Source organism: Aspergillus clavatus, genomic scaffold, assembly GCF_000002715.2.
Source record: "Aspergillus clavatus NRRL 1 1099423829750 genomic scaffold, whole genome shotgun sequence".
Lineage (NCBI taxonomy): Eukaryota > Fungi > Ascomycota > Eurotiomycetes > Eurotiales > Aspergillaceae > Aspergillus > Aspergillus clavatus.
The window spans coordinates 858,492-875,271 of NW_001517110.1; the positions used below are offsets into that span (position 1 = coordinate 858,492).

At 50.5% G+C, this 16,780-nt stretch overlaps 5 protein-coding genes across 5 annotated transcripts, besides 6 other annotated features; 1 reads left to right on the top strand and 4 right to left on the bottom strand.

Annotated features, from left to right (window-relative positions):
• Window positions 1–205: 205 nt before the first annotated feature.
• Window positions 206–3,386, bottom strand: hdaA (histone deacetylase hdaA; the record flags this gene model as incomplete). Its single annotated transcript, XM_001276341.1, has 15 exons — window positions 206–484; window positions 565–671; window positions 723–802; window positions 850–935; window positions 983–1,075; window positions 1,126–1,189; window positions 1,246–1,293; window positions 1,345–1,456; window positions 1,509–1,719; window positions 1,770–1,897; window positions 1,948–2,060; window positions 2,119–2,257; window positions 2,316–2,329; window positions 2,375–2,663; window positions 2,732–3,386. The coding sequence occupies 15 exons, from the start codon at window positions 3,384–3,386 to the stop codon at window positions 206–208; spliced, it is 2,418 nt and encodes an 805-aa protein (XP_001276342.1).
• A 1,051-nt stretch (window positions 3,387–4,437) lies between these two features.
• gpdA (glyceraldehyde 3-phosphate dehydrogenase GpdA) lies at window positions 4,438–5,903 on the bottom strand (the record flags this gene model as incomplete). Its single annotated transcript, XM_001276342.1, is given in 7 exon segments — window positions 4,438–4,466; window positions 4,523–4,693; window positions 4,766–5,450; window positions 5,560–5,623; window positions 5,690–5,703; window positions 5,773–5,874; window positions 5,889–5,903. The coding sequence occupies 7 exon segments, from the start codon at window positions 5,901–5,903 to the stop codon at window positions 4,438–4,440; spliced, it is 1,080 nt and encodes a 359-aa protein (XP_001276343.1).
• Window positions 5,904–6,082: 179 nt separating this feature from the next.
• Window positions 6,083–6,113: a microsatellite.
• Window positions 6,114–7,046: 933 nt separating this feature from the next.
• Window positions 7,047–7,082: a microsatellite.
• Window positions 7,083–8,136: 1,054 nt separating this feature from the next.
• ACLA_003300 (PHO88 family protein) lies at window positions 8,137–8,901 on the bottom strand (the record flags this gene model as incomplete). Its single annotated transcript, XM_001276343.1, has 3 exons — window positions 8,137–8,522; window positions 8,603–8,763; window positions 8,885–8,901. The coding sequence occupies 3 exons, from the start codon at window positions 8,899–8,901 to the stop codon at window positions 8,137–8,139; spliced, it is 564 nt and encodes a 187-aa protein (XP_001276344.1).
• Window positions 8,902–9,877: 976 nt separating this feature from the next.
• htz1 (histone H2AZ) lies at window positions 9,878–10,728 on the top strand (the record flags this gene model as incomplete). The annotated part of the gene is made up of 3 exons (XM_001276344.1): window positions 9,878–9,976; window positions 10,301–10,370; window positions 10,481–10,728. 3 exons carry the CDS (start codon window positions 9,878–9,880, stop codon window positions 10,726–10,728), a joined length of 417 nt encoding a protein of 138 aa, XP_001276345.1.
• An 885-nt stretch (window positions 10,729–11,613) lies between these two features.
• Window positions 11,614–11,637: a microsatellite.
• Window positions 11,638–11,845: 208 nt separating this feature from the next.
• Window positions 11,846–11,870: a microsatellite.
• Window positions 11,846–11,871: a microsatellite.
• Window positions 11,872–12,022: 151 nt separating this feature from the next.
• Window positions 12,023–12,052: a microsatellite.
• Window positions 12,053–13,366: 1,314 nt separating this feature from the next.
• On the bottom strand, window positions 13,367–15,373 carry ACLA_003320 (putative R3H domain protein; the record flags this gene model as incomplete). The annotated part of the gene is made up of 3 exons (XM_001276345.1): window positions 13,367–14,301; window positions 14,407–14,950; window positions 15,029–15,373. The coding sequence occupies 3 exons, from the start codon at window positions 15,371–15,373 to the stop codon at window positions 13,367–13,369; spliced, it is 1,824 nt and encodes a 607-aa protein (XP_001276346.1).
• Between the last annotated feature and the right edge of the window lie 1,407 nt (window positions 15,374–16,780).

Genomic DNA, 16,780 nt, shown 5'->3' on the forward strand with positions numbered 1-16,780 from the left:
AATATCCCAGATGCAAGCATGCTGTGTTACAATGGAGTGAGACCGAACATCTACACCAGCAGATATTATCTCCCAAGGCAATTCATTGCCCAATCTAATCCGAGGCAAAGAAAATAAAACGTTAAACAAAACCCCATTAGTATATACGCTCCCGGCCAAAACGCAGCCAGAATGTCAGATTCCCCCCATCACAAGTCCATTCCTTTCAGCTCGGGCCAGGAGGAACCCCAGCCGGCTTCTCCTTGGTCGGCGACCGGCTCTTGCTTTTACTCTTGCCCTTTCTCGCGTCTTCCTCTTCCTCCGTCACAGCCTCGTCGGCCCTGTCTTCGATCCACTTGAATACTTCGTTTTTGTGGTGCATCAGCATCTCGCTGAGTCCCGCCTTGGGTGACTGGATGAGGTGACCGTAGCGCTTCGATGGCTTCCGTCGAGACTCGACATTGTTCCAGACACCGTGGGTATGCGAAACATAGACCAGGGAGTTCTGTAGGTCAGATTAGTAACCCCCTCCACTCACAAAATACACAAATTTGAAATTGGACGGCAAGGAAAAGTGATACGCACATCTTTATACCACCGCGAGAGCCAAACCTGCGTGTGCGAGGCGATCGCCCGAACAGGGTTCTCGGCGACAAAAGAAATAACACCGTTGATCCGTTTGTACAGCGTATCTATCAATGTCAGCCGCCGCTGAGAGCCACACCACTCGGAAGAAAGCCCACCTCTGTTAATCAACAGGTTCGCGACTCCGTAGAAAGCGTTGCCGATGCCGACAAGGAAAATCTCGGTTGCATCGTTGGGCCTGGCGCCATTAGCGACTCGACCAACCATTGATTTTCTATGACTTACTCAATGTAGTTGTCCCACAGATATCCAGCCAGCTCCTCGGTGGCCGTGGGCCGGTTTTCGTCCTCGCCTTCATACTTTCCAGTCGCCTGAGCAATCCTTAGCAAGCTTCACCAACGGGCAGCACGAAACTTACAGGCTCGGCCGTCACATGCTTGGGAATGTTGACATCAATCACAGCGTATCCCTTTCCGACCGCCCATCCAATATAATCCTTCATGACATCAGCCTTGTTCCGGTTAGCGACATGCTATAGAGCCTGAGGTAGCCATCACATACGACCCAGCAATTATGAGCCTCGAGCTTATTGGTGACCGGATGAGGCAAGCCCATGATTTCCGGCCTAATCTCCGTTAGGATCTAGTCAGTTCGCTCAATTATGGTTCAAAGGATACGTACGGGTCATGAAAGATGACAATCAATGGGTTAGCCTGATAATAATTGGAGCTACAATGCAGTCAGCACGTTTTACTCTCAGCCAGTGATGCTGGACCCTACCTTGCCAACACCTGATTCTCAAACGACTTGGAGATGCTCGTCCGATAGATGTAAAGTGAGGTAAGTTTGTAGTTGTCGTATAATTGCTTCGATTGATAGGTACGAATAACATCTACTCATGTTATTCTCTTTTCTTCGATTGATCCAGCTGGGCTCGAGCTTACCATGCAGTCTATCGGTCCACAGTCCCTCTTCCTGTGGTCCTTTCGGGTACATGCAGCGCCAGTAGCGAGATTGGATCATCATCACACGCCTGACAGTCGAAGTAGCAAGATCCGACGGGAGCGTCGAGTGTAATCGGTCTGGTGGATCCCCCATGAGCGTCTTTGTCACGGCAAGGGCGGATTTGGAGATGGATCTGAAATTGTAGCCCCCCTTGTGATTTGTCAGTAGAGATCCGACCAGCATAAAGGTATGGTGCTAACCTCTAAACAGACTGCGACTTTGCCATTGGCGAGGGTCATGAGCATATGCGTCATGTGAGCATAGCAGGGCGGTGTTACGAAGCAACCTCCGAGCTCATCGCCAGCAGCGGCATCGAAGCCAGAGGCAACTACCACGAGTCAGTGATCTACAAGTGCTTTTAGGCCAGGGAAAGCTTACCAATCACCAGATCAGGGTTGAACTCTTGGGCAATGGGCATGACAACCTGTTGGAAAGCGTACATGTAATCACCATCACCCATGCCCTGGCTAGGCCACGGAATATTGACGTTCCTGCAGGGCTAATCAGCGCACAGAGCTCGCATCGGAGAGAGCCCTCGCAAAAACATACCTTCCAAGACCTGCACCAGCTCCGCAGTGGTCCCAGTCACCTTCATCGCCTCCGGGATAGTACTTCCCGTCTTGATAGACGTGGAGCGAGATGTACAAGACGTTGGGGTCATCATAAAACGCTTTCTGAATACCGTTACCTATACACCGTGAGCTAACCATTCAAGCTCTGCAGTAGTTGCATCAATCTTGTATTACCGTGGTGGACATCCCTGAACCAGTCAGCGTAGCCACAGACAAACTAAGAGGATACATACCAGTCGACAATCAATATCTTTCGGCAACTTTCCCCAAGCTGCTTCTGACAAACGCGCGCCGCCACGGAAACATTGTTGAAGAGACAGAACCCCATGGTTTTGTCATGTTCTGCATGGTGCCCGGGAGGCCGAATGACAGCAATGGCATTCTTCACTTTACGAGTCGCCACGGCCAGACAGGTCTCAATGGCTCCACCCGTTGACAGAAGGGCCGACGCAAACGTCAATTTATTGAAGTAGATCGAGTCTCGCGTATGTTCCAGGGCGATCAGTTCGTCGTCAGACATATCTAGGGCATATGGTTAGGAACAACCAGACCGGGGACAGAGTTGAGGGTGATCGCCTTCGCTTGTTTACCTTTTGTACTTTCCACGAAAGCAAAATGATCCGGCGTGTGGACGAGAGAGACCTCCTCCTCGGTAGCATTGCGGGCATGGATCCGCTTCAATGGACGCGCGACAAGCGGCCTCGACGATTCCGGGTCATCAACAAGGCCTGCTCGGCATAGCTCCTTGTAGATATAGTAGATCCGCCTGGGATCTTCCGGATGGACATCTGCAGTCGGCCGCACCTCGCAATGATAGCGCATTTGCACATCATAGCACAACCCAGACGGCAAAGATGCAAGCGGAAGACCCACACGGGCCCCCAAGTCTTCTTCAGACCAGTCCGAAGTCTCCTCGACGAGACTATCTGCACGTTTGGTTGGCGCAGGAACCACAGGAGCAGCAGCGCTAGATTCGGCTGGCTTCTCCACAACGCTGGCCGGTCCTACAGGCTGGTGAGCTGCAGCCGGTGCAGTCGCCTGTGGATTCCCCGACTGATGAACAGGCAGGGGCAGATTCATCGAATTCCCCAAAAGCAGCGGAGCGAGCCACGGGTCTGTGCCTCCCTTGAGGGTTCCTGGAACAGCAGGTCTGCTAGGATTGCTAGAAGGAAAGGCATGTGAAGCACCAGGATTGGATTGATGGGGGCCAGCCTCTCCCATCACCGTGTCTCCATCCTGCTCCATGGTCACCGGGGTGGACAATTCAGCCGGAAATCGTTTGTTTCTCCCTATGCCAGACAACCTAGTAGCCCCCACAAGTCATGGCCGGGTCTGTAGTTCTGTTTCAATAGTATGCTTTTCAATTGAGCCGGGATGCCTGCCAAGGTTGGCACCTGGTCGAACAAAGCACGTTGTGAAGCTAATGTGAGAAATATAAGAAGAAGGAAAAATGGATAGATGGATAAAAGTTAAGGTCAAGTGTAAATTGGATAACAAAGACCTCCCAGGGAGTTGTGAGGAAGCAAATAGATAGATGCTATCTACCTAGGTGAAGCTTGGGGCCAAAGACAGACCAATGCGGATCAGTCTTAGGCAATTCGAAAGATCGCAGGCGACAAAGTGCAAGATGAATGATTGATGGGCGGTCAGTATCCTTGTATTTTACTTCTGGGTACTTTCTGGGTGGATCAACCCCACGGTTAACAGGATGGCGTGCTGGTCTAGGAGTTTCGTGGTTTATGTAGTGTAGGAAGCTCTAAAAAGGCGTTTAGCTTAACGTGCACGTGACTTACAGATAGGATAATAGTGCCCTTTTTGAGGATGATGACTTACCAGCAAGATACCACTTGTCTTTGAGTTTTGTAGTTGAGGAGAGTCACTCAAAGATCCCGGTCAGTGATGGATGAGATAGATGGTCCTCAGGTCAACTGTGAAAGTGACCTTATTCCTGGCGATATTCCAATATCATGTGACGGCCTTCCGAGATTCCGCCGTCCGTTTGCCACGCTATCTCCGAGGCGACTAATGCCTTCAAAAGCATCCTTGTGAATGCAACAGCTATGCTACAAGTGCATTACTCGTCTACTTCTTGATCTAGTTTTGAGACAAGTCTCAGGGTGGAGAAACATTCAGAAGTTATCAACATTAAGTCATTTCATTAAATAGTACGTTATCGTGTGCTTTTATGCCCGAGGAGGTCTTCTGCGGGTCTCAACCCCCATGGGCATGCAGTGCGCGACTTTGAAGAGCCTCTGTTTCACAGGTGACTTTTGGTTTGAGGTTTCCGTCCTGATTCCTACTGGGAATCGACCTTGGCAACGTAGGCTAAAAGGCGAGTCAGTACCAATCAATGCGCCAATGGAGGGGCAACGAGAACATACCGATCAGGTCAACAACACGGCGGGAGTAGCCCCACTCGTTGTCGTACCAGGAAACGAGCTTGACGAAGTTGGGGTTCAGGGAGATACCAGCGGCGGCATCGAAGACGGAAGAGCGCTCATCACCGTTGACATCGGAGGAGACGATGGCGTCCTCAGTGTAGCCGAGAATGCCTAGCAACGCGGTCAGTAACAAGAAAAGAGCTATCATGACGCCAGGGAGAACCCAAAAAAAAAAAGACATACCCTTGAGCTCGCCCTCGGAGGCCTCCTTCATGGCCTGCTTGATCTCATCGTAGGAAGCGCCCTTCTCGAGACGGCAGGTAAGATCGACAACGGAAACGTTGGAGGTAGGAACACGCATGGACATGCCGGTCAGCTTGCCGTTGAGGGCAGGAATGACCTTGCCGACGGCCTTGGCGGCACCGGTGGAGCTGGGGATGATGTTCTGGGCAGCGGTACGGCCACCTCTCCAGTCCTTGTTGGAGGGGGCATCGACAACCTTCTGGGTGGCGGTGTAGGAGTGGACGGTGGTCATGAGACCCTCAACGATACCGAACTTGTCGTTGACAACCTTAGCCAGGGGAGCCAGGCAGTTGGTGGTGCAAGAGGCGTTAGAGAGGACATCGACGTCGGGGGTGTAGCTGGTGTGGTTGACACCCATGACGAACATGGGGGCATCGGCGGAAGGAGCCGAGATGACGACCTTCTTGGCACCACCCTTCAAGTGGGCGGAGGCCTTCTCCTTGGTGGTGAAGACACCAGTGGACTCGACGACGTAGGTAGCACCGGTCTCGTTCCAGGGGATGGCAGCGGGGTCACGCTCGGTATAGAAGCGGACCTTCTGGCCGTTGACAATCAGACCCTGGTCGTAGGTCTCGATGGTACCCTTGAACTGGCCGTGGGTGGTGTCATACTTGAGCATGTAGGCCTATTGACGAGCAGAAACATCTCGAGTCAGTTTGCTTTTCTGTTGGGGGACCATTGGCTGGATTCGTGTCGCGGCTGGCCTCCTGAAGTGCTTTTGGAGAAAGACATACAGCATAGTGGACCTCAATGAAGGGGTCGTTGACAGCAACAACCTCGACCTCACCGTGCTCGATGCTGTTCCATGGAGAATGGTCAGGAGATGGTATTCATCAATGAATCTCTCGAGAAGTAATTACTCACGCGTTACGGAAGACCTGGGAGGGACTTGTCAGCTTCTTCGTTCGTCACTCTCTCAACGAGGAGGGGGATGAGGCACAACTCACAATTCTTCCAATACGACCGAAGCCGTTGATACCAACCTGCAGACACAAAAGTAAGTATTTGACTGGCGCAATGATGCAATCCAGGGCCACCGCAGCTCCGATCTGTCATGTCATACCTTAGGAAGAGCCATTGTGAAGAGTTATCTGGAACTGAGTGGGGTTAGCTAATAGCTCAAGCTTCACGAGCAGTCCAAAAAGGATGTGAAGAAAAAAAGGGAATGCAGAGTGTCGTTCAGGGAGATGCGAGAACACGTACTGTATAGAGAGATGGAAACAGGATGAAGATTGTAAGGAACACAAGTTGATTTGGGAAGAGAGAAGAGAGAAGAAGAAGAAGAAGAGCACTGGCGGGGGAGGGGCAGGTAGAAAAAGCAACGGCGGGCGCGGAATCGACTGACGCAACGATCTGATCACCTTGACCTTGTGGCCATATTCAGTCGAATGCGCACACCGGGCGGACAGACGGGGCTAACGCTAATCTACCAACTAGTCTATCCATCCTCTTGTCCTCTTTTTGCCTGGAAGCATCCAGCTTGCTCTCTCTGGGAGCGTGGTTTTTCCCGAGATGCGCCGCCCAGCAGCTCCTCCGCAGTCTTTTCCGGTTTCATACACCGGGCAAAGCAGGAGACTCACGATATCTGGAGACTACTGCTCCCCTCAACAGCTGCCGCCTGGGCCAATGAACAGGCGGCGTGCATGTCAAGCCGGGTACTCACTCCTACAAAATCTCGTGATTCAAAATGTTTTGCCAGTTCTTCGGAATGGACTGATTTGACTACAGTATGAGACTACCCAGGATGTTGTTGTTACCAAGGCTATTGGGGTGGGGGGTGGGAGAGGGGACTGTCTACTACTACAGCCGCTTATTCTCGCCCTGAGGGGTGAGAACTGGCCTAGATGAGGTGATGATGTAATAGAAATGGAGGGAAGTGGACTGATGAGGGATAAGTTATGAACTGATGAGCGATGAGCTCTTGACTGTTCTTGATAACAACAACAACAATGATACCTCTATAATATCGACAATACTATAGATACTGTTACTGTTCAATAATAGCTTCAGAGCTCCATGGGTAGCTAATAGCAAAGATCTCTCTGTCACTCCTCACCATCAATGAGGGGCAGTCGGCTTTTCCGCTTTAGACGCCATGGAAACCCCCAGCGGAACAACGTTGATCCCGTTCCCCCCCCCCCTTCCTTCACGTAATCCACCCAGTCCCAGTACTTACAGAGTACTACTGACTACTACTTACTGTGTAGTACTTCTGGAACTGCATAACTCACATAACTCACATAACTCACATAACTCACTCTCACGCTTATCAATCAATCACGCACTCTCAGCTCATCTCCTCCATCCGCCTTCTCCGTACTCCAGAAATACTCACCGGAATAATTGTCTACAGAGAGGACTGTCTACTACGGTACTACCTTATGTTTGAGGTTGGGAAAATCACCACGCTAGCTTGGTTTTGAGATCTGTGGTTGTCCCACTAGTTACTGCATTCGAAATCTCTGTTTTTCCCCCTGTCTCCATTCCCTGGTGATCGTGTTGTCTTGACTCAGAACTGTTGGCTTATGGCTGTTGGCCGTTCGTCTATCTACACCCGGTTCCATTGGCTCATGCCGCCGGTGGCTGTTGCATGACACCTGCAGCATCTAGACTAACATGGGTGTCCTGAGTCGATTAATCACACAGTAGATCTGACGGGAACTGATGATTGATAGATAGCTGTGGTATTGGTATTATTATTAGGATCTTCGCCTCCGAGACAAGGCGACAGGTTGTGGAGTCAGTACTCAGCAGTAGTGGTCTCCAAAAATGACTCTTATCAATGGAGTAAATCATCCATCGAAAGCCCAGTACGTACTTCTGCGCCGCAGCGACATCGAGCGTCGGAGCCCGGCGGTTCGTTTCTTGGTCAATTCTCCTGGAGATGTTCTTGAACGAGGACACGCAATGGAGGTACTCGAGCTAGGTCGACGAGCGGCTTCCAGTGATACCCAGGAAACTCTCCTCACGACTACAGCGTTGAGCATAACTTGATACTGCTCTTATCGCTGTGGGATAACCAACTCTCGAGTCATACGATACCGTTCGACGTTGCGTTGACTGAACGAACCCAGCGCAATCATACGTCGCCCCGGGATGGCCAGGAAACAAAGTCCAATATTCATACATGGTGATCATATTGCCGTTATCCTGACTTACGAGTCACGAAAAGAAAGAACGATCCAGTGTCGAATCTATATCCAGACTCTGCGTTCGCATCGCTCTCTATAGATACAGGAAGAAGAGAGAAAAAAAATCGCGCCCCCTTTACAGCTGGTCTCCCACCCCACGCCGTTCTTCGCGTGTCAAGCTTACTCCTCCTTCACACCACCGCGCCAGTTCTTCTCCGCGTTCTCGACGGAAGCCTTGTCGCTCTTGACCTGGCCCTGGTTCAGGAAGCTGTTAGCAGCCTTGAAGGGCCGCTGGAGATCTCCAGTCGCAGGCTTGCCGAAGACGTGGATCTTGACCAGGTTCGACTCGAGCGCGCTCTTGAGAGGAATGATCGACTGGATCAGAAGAGGGTTGGTGTACTTGAAGTACAGGTGCATGACACCCATCATACCAACACCCATCAGCTGCGACTTCATCAGCTGGCGGAGCTGTCCCTTGTCGTAGTCCATGTTGGTGGTCGTGACCGGACGGGGCTCCTCGCTACTGCCCATAGGGGCAGGCTCGACATACTTCAGCGTAGTCATGTCTAGTAACATCGAAATTAGTTCTCATCGCCAGTCCCCAACTGGAGCTTTCGGGGAGTTTCCGGAGTTGTAAAGAGCATACCCTTCTTTTGGCTGATCTTGGACTGCGTGTACAGGTAGGTTCCGAGGATGATCGCATTGGATGCGATGTACAGGCAACGGACAAGGAAGAGAACATCCGGGTCTTCGAATGCAATCTTCTTCGACAGCTGCATCATCACAAGGATGATGGCCAGGTTAGTGCTGTAGGATAAAGATACCATCAGTCATTGCGCCGGTGCATGTTTTGGATGCCATGGTGTCTCAAGATGATTCTTGAAAACAATCCCTCAAAAGAAAAAACATTGCGCAGGGACCGGCTCACACTTGAGAAGAAACCATTTTGGCGACTGGAGAATAGGAGGCCCTGGATATAGAAAGGATTTCGGATGAGCGACAGAGCTAGGATTTGAAATTGGAGGGCCGAGGAAGGAGGCGCGTGCAGATTGAAAGACAAGAAACCTTTTTCTCACACGCGGATCTTGGGAGCCCCCAGAAAGTCGGACAACTGTCCAGATGGCGCGGGTCACGTGAGAAAATCCCTTCCTCAGTGGCCGAAAGGGGGGCACGTGACAGTGTTTGTCACTGATAACGCGCGATAGCAGAAACCAGCTTGTCATCGGTTTGTGTCCTCAGCTTTCAGGCATATCGTTCCTTGAGACCTCAGGCATCAAGGTCACCTGCTTGGTTATGTAATACGCTCAGTAACCACCATGATGCCATGCAGCCTCCATCGTCCACCTCAGGCTGGCTCAGATGTTTGGGGAGCACGTCCACCTGACCACAGTTCTTAAGATGAAATCTCTTTCAAAGTACGACGAAGGCTGAGAGGTAAGGCCTGCCCAATGAACAATGTCCATCAATCTACTTGGTTTTGAGCCGTACCAGTTGCTGAGGAATGGCTTCATCCGTGGGCCGAGTCCTCAGCACTGTCCTTCACGAATGATGTCTTTCCCGGTCAAACAAAAGGCAAATTGGCTCGAGAGACGATCGAAAACATGGCCGGCAGTCTTGTTTAATTGACCTGACTTTTATCCGATGCTGGGGGCTGCTTCATCTGCCTCCCACGGCCTGCTTCTCCGAGCTCTCTCGAGTCGAAGTTGAGCATTGTTCCCAATCGGGACTAGCGCCGCTCCACGTTCAACGCCTTTAGCGACCAGGACGGCTTTGACATTTCTGACTCCTTCATCCATCAACAACGCGCCTATTTAACGACCTTCGGATCGCTTTCACATCCACCATCGCGCCCCAACTCTTCTGAAACTCATTCAACGCGACACTTTCAACTCTGCGACCCCGAACCTCGACAGTTTTCATCATGCCTGGCGGAAAGGGAAAGTCTGTCGGTGGAAAGGCTGGATCGAAGGATGCTGCGGGGAAAACTCAGAAGTCCCACAGCGCAAAGGCTGGCTTGCAGGTTAGTATATCGCGTTGGATGCTCTACTATGCGCAGTCGCACGGTTGCTTCATGATGCCTCGTATCCTTGCGGTCTGTTGTGATGATCCGACATTGTGGAAGATTTTCTCGAAGAGAACGCGTCGTTTTGGCCAGATCCGGAGGAGCGACAGCGTTCTCTTCTTCCTGAACGGTGTCTTTGCCACCGACGACGCGATTTAACCCGAGAAAGTCCCATGCCACCATAAGTCATTTTTCGGAACCACGAACATGTCCCCGTTCAACAGACCGTAACGGGAGCAAACATTTGGGGGAGATCTGAACTAACATGTGTATTGAATGCAGTTCCCTTGCGGTCGTGTCAAGCGTTTCTTGAAGAACAACACCCAGAATAAGATGCGCGTTGGTGCCAAAGGTACGAAGCCTCCATCCACCAGATCTATGCCCCTCTTTCAGTTTTATGTTCCCTTATTTGTGGCATTCTGTTTTCCTGAAAAAAAAGCCACTAACACAATGAGTTTCTAGCTGCCGTCTATGTCACAGCTGTTCTGGAATATCTGACCGCCGAAGTCCTCGAACTCGCGGGCAACGCCGCCAAGGATCTCAAAGTCAAGCGTATTACGCCTCGTCACCTGCAGCTCGCCATCCGCGGTGACGAAGAGTTGGATACTCTGATCCGCGCCACCATTGCTTTCGGTGGTGTCCTGCCCCGCATCAACCGGGCCCTCCTGCTCAAGGTGGAGCAGAAGAAGAAGAACAAGTCCGAGGCTTAAACACGACGAATACCCCATGAAATACGGCGTTTGATCTTGATGATGAACGGAGAGGTTCCTTTCACGAGCCTGGCTACAGCGTTTCTTTCCTCCTTCGCTCCACGAGGCTGTGCTTAAACAAAAAAAAAAAAAAAAAAAGTCGCATGCTCGGAATCCCGCAACCAAAAACCGAGGATCCGACAAAAATCAAAAACCTTCGACGGAAACTATCTCAGGCGCATCCTCACCTCGTCTTCCATCCCCTTCTACCTTTCACGCTGCAGTCGGACATGACTCTTTTTTTTTCTCCTTCATCCCCAAACCTCCTTCCCTTGTCTCTTTCTAATGCTGTTTCTTCTGTCTGTTTATACCGTTATGTCTTGAATTGCCAGGGCGCTGTAATGGGGTCACCAAACGTGGGGGGGGGGAGTGGGTGTCATCTCGGTAGTGGAAAACGGTTCCTCGAGCTTTTGTCTTTTTTTCCCCCTTTTTTTCTTCCCTTTTTTCTGTGTTTCCTTTAACTTGATCACCGGTGTTGTGAGTTTTCTATATTTGACCTATCCATTCTATTCATGCTTATTCTGCCTTGGGAGTTGTACCAGTAGGATCTCAGTACTCGTCTGAAAACAAATTCAAAATACCTTCAAAAGAAACCTATATAACCTTATTGAAAATTTAAGAAACCAGCTTGACACAGCATAGGCGGAATTTCTCCTGCTAACCCGCATACTTCCACACATATGTATCTATAACGAGTACCCTAATATCTAGTTTCCATATCCTAGCGGAAATATATATAAACCACGACCCCCCCCCTCCGTCCCTCGGTCCCATTCCCCTCCAAATATCGCGATAGCGATCACCTTCCCTATCAGTTACCAACCCGGTACTTGTGGCCCGCTTATGATCTATCTATCTATCTATCTATCTGATTTTCTACACAGTATGTACGTTGGGAAGAAGTGAAGTGAAGTGTAAGTGCCAAGTTCCCCCCCCCCCCCTTTCTTCAACCCCCGTCCTATCCCATCCATTGAGTTTCCGACACCGCATGCAGAATACTTGCATCATGCGGTACTTTCGGCCAATGTTTTGCTGCACGGAGCTCAGTAAGCAGCAAGTAGTACTCCGTAGGTGTTGGTTTTTTTTTTTTTTTTTTTTTTTTTTGGTGCGGAGATAGCTAGGGTCTAGGGAGCCAAGTAAGTACCTACATAGTACCTACGTACTACTACCTGCTAGGTCCGGTATGTTGTCCTGGGGATCTTCACCGCTATGCGCGGTGGAGTCCATTATGTACAGTACACTACATGACGGAGCTTATATATGTATATATATATATATATCTATACTGTATAGTTAGAAAAACAAAAGGAAGAGGATAAACAACATCATGAGGTAATTCGATTGACTAGATAGCACATACATAGATTCGGAGAACATGGAGTAGGACATAAGATCGATGTTGGAAGTCAGCAATAAAACAAAAGAGAACGGAATAAGCGAGGCCATGCAAAGAGGATCATGGTCTCGACCGTCAAAAACGATGCAGACCAAAGAGCAGAGAGCCACCGGGTGGAGAGTTCATAAACGAATGCAGGATCGAGAGCTATAGGGCTCTCGGCCTGGGAAACGGAAGAGGATCGAGATGCTCTGATTCCAGACTTTTGTTTGTTCACTCTTTGTTTACTCTTTCTCCTTCGTACTTGGGACAGGATGCAAGGGGACAGGAAGACTCCCGGCACAGGGAATAGATCATTGGACATGTCGATTCGAGAATACCGCGCAAATGTCCGATTACCGTGTTGCCAGTGCCAGTGGCCAATATTATGCAAGTCGTGCAGACGGCAAAGAGGTGTATCAAAGTGATGAGCATCAGAACAAGCCAGATCGATTCCATAGGTAGAGAGATTATAGAAGAATACAGTGTAACAATGCTGGGGATGGAACAGAAATAAGAAGGGGAAAAATAAATGATAAGTAGAAAAAAAAACAAACAGACAAACATTAAAACGATGCGAGTTGCCCTAGTACAGAAGCAACAGTATGCGAATGCAGGTATGTCATCTCTCTTGCGGTGGTCCAACACATGAGATATTTCTTTTGTCGTTCTTCGTGGTCTTCCTTTCAAGTTAAAATCGTTTTTATTTTGCTTTCCGCCGCAAAACGCAAGATCGGAACATATGACAGAGAATGGAAGAAGAAGGGGATGCTTTTTCTTTCTCGCATGCAGGGCGCCCGCGTCTCAGAACTTCAAGAGCTTTCTTTCTTTCTTTGTTTGTTTTTTTCTTCTTCTTTTTTTTTTCTTTTTTTTTGTTTTGGCAGATGGTGTGTGTTCTGAGAAGAAAAGAGGAAAGGCAAAAATAAAATCAGAATCGAAGTCCATCCAAACAGTGTGTGTGTGTGCCTGACGGGCTGCCCCAAAATAACGTCTAAAACTTGACTAGATCAGAGAAAAAGAAAAAAAAGTTTCTTTTGATTCTCTTGGAGTGTCATCGCGTCATCCCTCATCGAATCGTAAGCCAGTAATCGCACATCCGGATCAGGCCTCGTGATATAAGAGTCGTATTTCATCTCGCGGCAAAGCAATCTAAACAAGTTTCCGTTGTCTTCGTCTCTCATCGATCATGTGCTTTTGTGTGTTTGTGTGTTTGTGTTCAACTTCCTACTCCACAATAATCTCCACGCCAGAACTGGGACGCAGTTCATCACTTCCACGCGGTTGGTGCCCGTTCGATCGGCGGAATCCCGGGCCCTTCTCGGACATAGGGCCTCTGGGCTGCCTAATGGGCATGCGCTCCTGTGACTGACCGTCAAATCCAAGTCCGATGGAGCGGTTACTACCGATGGGACCAGCACTGGAAGGCTGACTTTCCGGCTGTTCCCAAGAGAACATACCCCTCAATCTCCTCGGGCTCGCATTCGGCCCCCCAATTCCAGTGCCCAGGGAAAGTCCGCCCAGACTATTCACTAACAGATTGTCGTCCCGTTGCAGTCCAAGGTTGGAGCCGGATGGGGCGGGGGTCAGAGTCGGGGTGTTGGACGCGCCACTGGCCGCACCCTCATAATGCTGCAGACGAGCGCCGTTGGACTGCAAAGCCGCGGGAAAGCTAGCAGAAGACGGCACGGGGGAGGGAGTGTACGAGCGCAAATCGGCAAAGGACTTGGCCGCGCGGAGGTTCTGTGCATTTCCGTAGTTGCCGGGGGAATCCAGAACACCGAGGAAGCCAGAGGTTTGTCCGCGGAGGGTGCTGAATGGTCCAGGCCCTCCCTCGTTTCTAGCTTCGCTGAAGTCAATGGTGGCAGCGCGGTTCAACCCACGGCGAGCAGTGTCTGCTGGCTGGACTGCTGTGGGGATGGAAGTCAACGGCGGGCTTACGTTGGTGCCTGGAGCGACTTTGAAAACCTGCACCTGTCGCTGCTCGCCACTGCCACGGGAGGCATGACCTAGCCCCATGTTGTGCGCAAGGGTATGAACTGTCCGACGCTGGACAGGACTGAGGGTAGCGGGGAAGAGGACAGAGTCCCGGCTGGGGTCCTCCTTGAAAAGGAGAAGCTGCGAGTAGTATGAGAGCGTCGTGCTATCATTCAGATCGACATCTACTGAGGAAAGAAAAGTGGTTAGCTGACAAATGAAACGCACGAGGGGGGGAAAGGGGTGGAATTCGAAAGGGTGGTGGATGATCGTCATCATCTCGGACTTACCCAGCTTCTGACCACGCTGAGACACAGGGGAAGGCGACGTGGCAGGAATGTGGGAGGTCAGCGAAGACATGGAGCTCTGAGTTTGGAGCTGCGAGGAAGCCATGGGCCTGTGCTGTTCTTCCAGCTGGCCGCGACGTTCGCGCTTCTCCCGTTCAATGCGCTCGCGCTCCTGCAGCGGGAGCATCTTCTTATATTCCACACGCAGCTTCCGGCCCTGTAACTCAAAGTGGTTGAGAACGTCAATGACAGTGGCGGTCTCCTCGGCGGAAGTGAAGTTCGCAAAGGCCAAACCCCGGAATACACCATTGTCGAAGTGGTAGTTGAACGCATACGGAAGTGGAAGACTGAGCTCTGTCATCAACTGTACCAGCTGCTCTTTCTTGACGGCGAAGGGGATGTTCTTGATGACGATCGCGGTCGGAATCAGCTCGTCGTCTGCCTCCGAGGGACCCGTGGTTTCGGCGCGTACTGCACCACTCTGAAGAGGTCCGGGTCCAAGATTGGAAAATGGACTGGGGATACCAGGTTGTTGGTCAAGCCACGTCTAAGTGAAGAGTTAGCACCGTCACCAAACAGATAACCTGAAGAAAGAATCGCAACAAGGATCGGCATCGGCACATACCGTAGGCAAGCCCGCCCGACCGGTCCGTGAGGTGGACTTGAGGCTGGCCGAGGCCGACCGGATGGCTCCCAGAGTCTGAGCATTGGCAAACCCGTTGGGATTCCACGTCTGCGAGCCAGGAAGATCATACGCATAGGAATTATTGTGCAAGGACGGGTTCAATCGCTCCAGACGGCCGATATCGTAGCGAGCCATTGGATCATCGTACAGATTGACAGGCATTGGGCCGTATGCGTCGAATTGTCGGGAAGGCTGACGGTGCAGAGGCTGCTGGTGACGCTGCGAGCCAGGGGAACGCGCAGAAGAATTGTCGTGATACATCTCCTGTGATTGTTGATAACTCATGGCGGCCGAGAAACGAGAATTCCCAACTAGCGACCAATCGTGGAATGTGGGCACTGGATTACCCACCACACAACAAACCCGGTCAATGGAGAAGCCGATAAGCCTAGAAGGAGGTTCTTAGAACATAGGAGCAACCTAGCGCAGGCGTCGTGAGGGGTGATGAGAGGATTAACGACTCGACAGAATTGTGGACGGTGAAAAGTCGACAATCAGAGGAATCGGACTGAGGGGGGTCTGAATTTGACTCCGGGGAAAGCGACAGAAAAAGTTTCCAGCGGCGGAGGCGGTTGATGCCTGTGATTTGAGGAAGGCAAGCAGGGCGACAGGGAAAAAAAAAATAGAGAACAATATTGACGTATCCGCGATACGATTGGGAAAGCAAACCAAAGAAAAGAATTGGAGAAAGATCGAATCTTCGAAATAAATAAGAACGATCGCTCACGATTGCTGAGATGATTCGACTGCGACGGTGAATAACATGCAAACCAAGCCGGGCTTCGATTCCTTATGTTTCCTCCCCGTATCAACCGATACAGAATCTTGACAGAAGATGTCAGAAGAGAGGATCACACCGACAAGGGGCGCAGAAAAGAAAAGGAAGAAAAGAGGAGAAAAGGAAAAGGGAAGATGTACCACTACCTAGACGACAGGACGTTGGTTGGTGGTGATGGATGTTGATTGAGGGGAGAGAAAAAGGAAGAGTGAGAGAGAGCGAGAGCGAGAAGAGAGAGAGAGAGTTGAGGAATTGCGAGGATGCGGAAAACCTGAGGCAGAAACCAAAAAAAAAAAGGGTCACGATGTTGGATGATGTATGGTAATTTGGGAAATTGGTAAGGTAAAGTAACCGTCAGGTCTGGTCAGGGGCGGGTAACGGTACGGTAAAGAATTGGGGGTGCCAGACCAGACAAGAAAAGACACAGGAAGAAGAAGAGGTAGAGAGAGAGAGAGAGAGAAAAGCACGCACCACCACAGAGTTAACCAACGATCAGCGAATCCACTCGCACGAAACCGCCAAGATTTGAGAGGCAACTTGCTAATAGGATTGTACCGCAAGGTGGGTTTGGATAGATCAAAGGGAATTGTGATGCTTATCAGCTCACAAGCAACAAGACAATCCAGAGCAACCACTCCCGACGACTCAATCAAAGGAGACTGGAGATCAAGACAGTGATCAACGATGATGATCAAGCAACTTAACAGACAATTCCCCGTCAGATTGCAATGGAATATTTCACCCGCGGATGCAAATGGGGTGGATATAGCGATGCCGATGGATGTGAAGGAATGCGGAACAGACCAGATGGGAGAACAATCAGAGCAATCTCACTGAATGCACAATGTCAAAAGGCCTCCGAAAGCTGGATGATTTATGGAAAGGACGGATGTTCCAGAGTAGTCACGTTATCA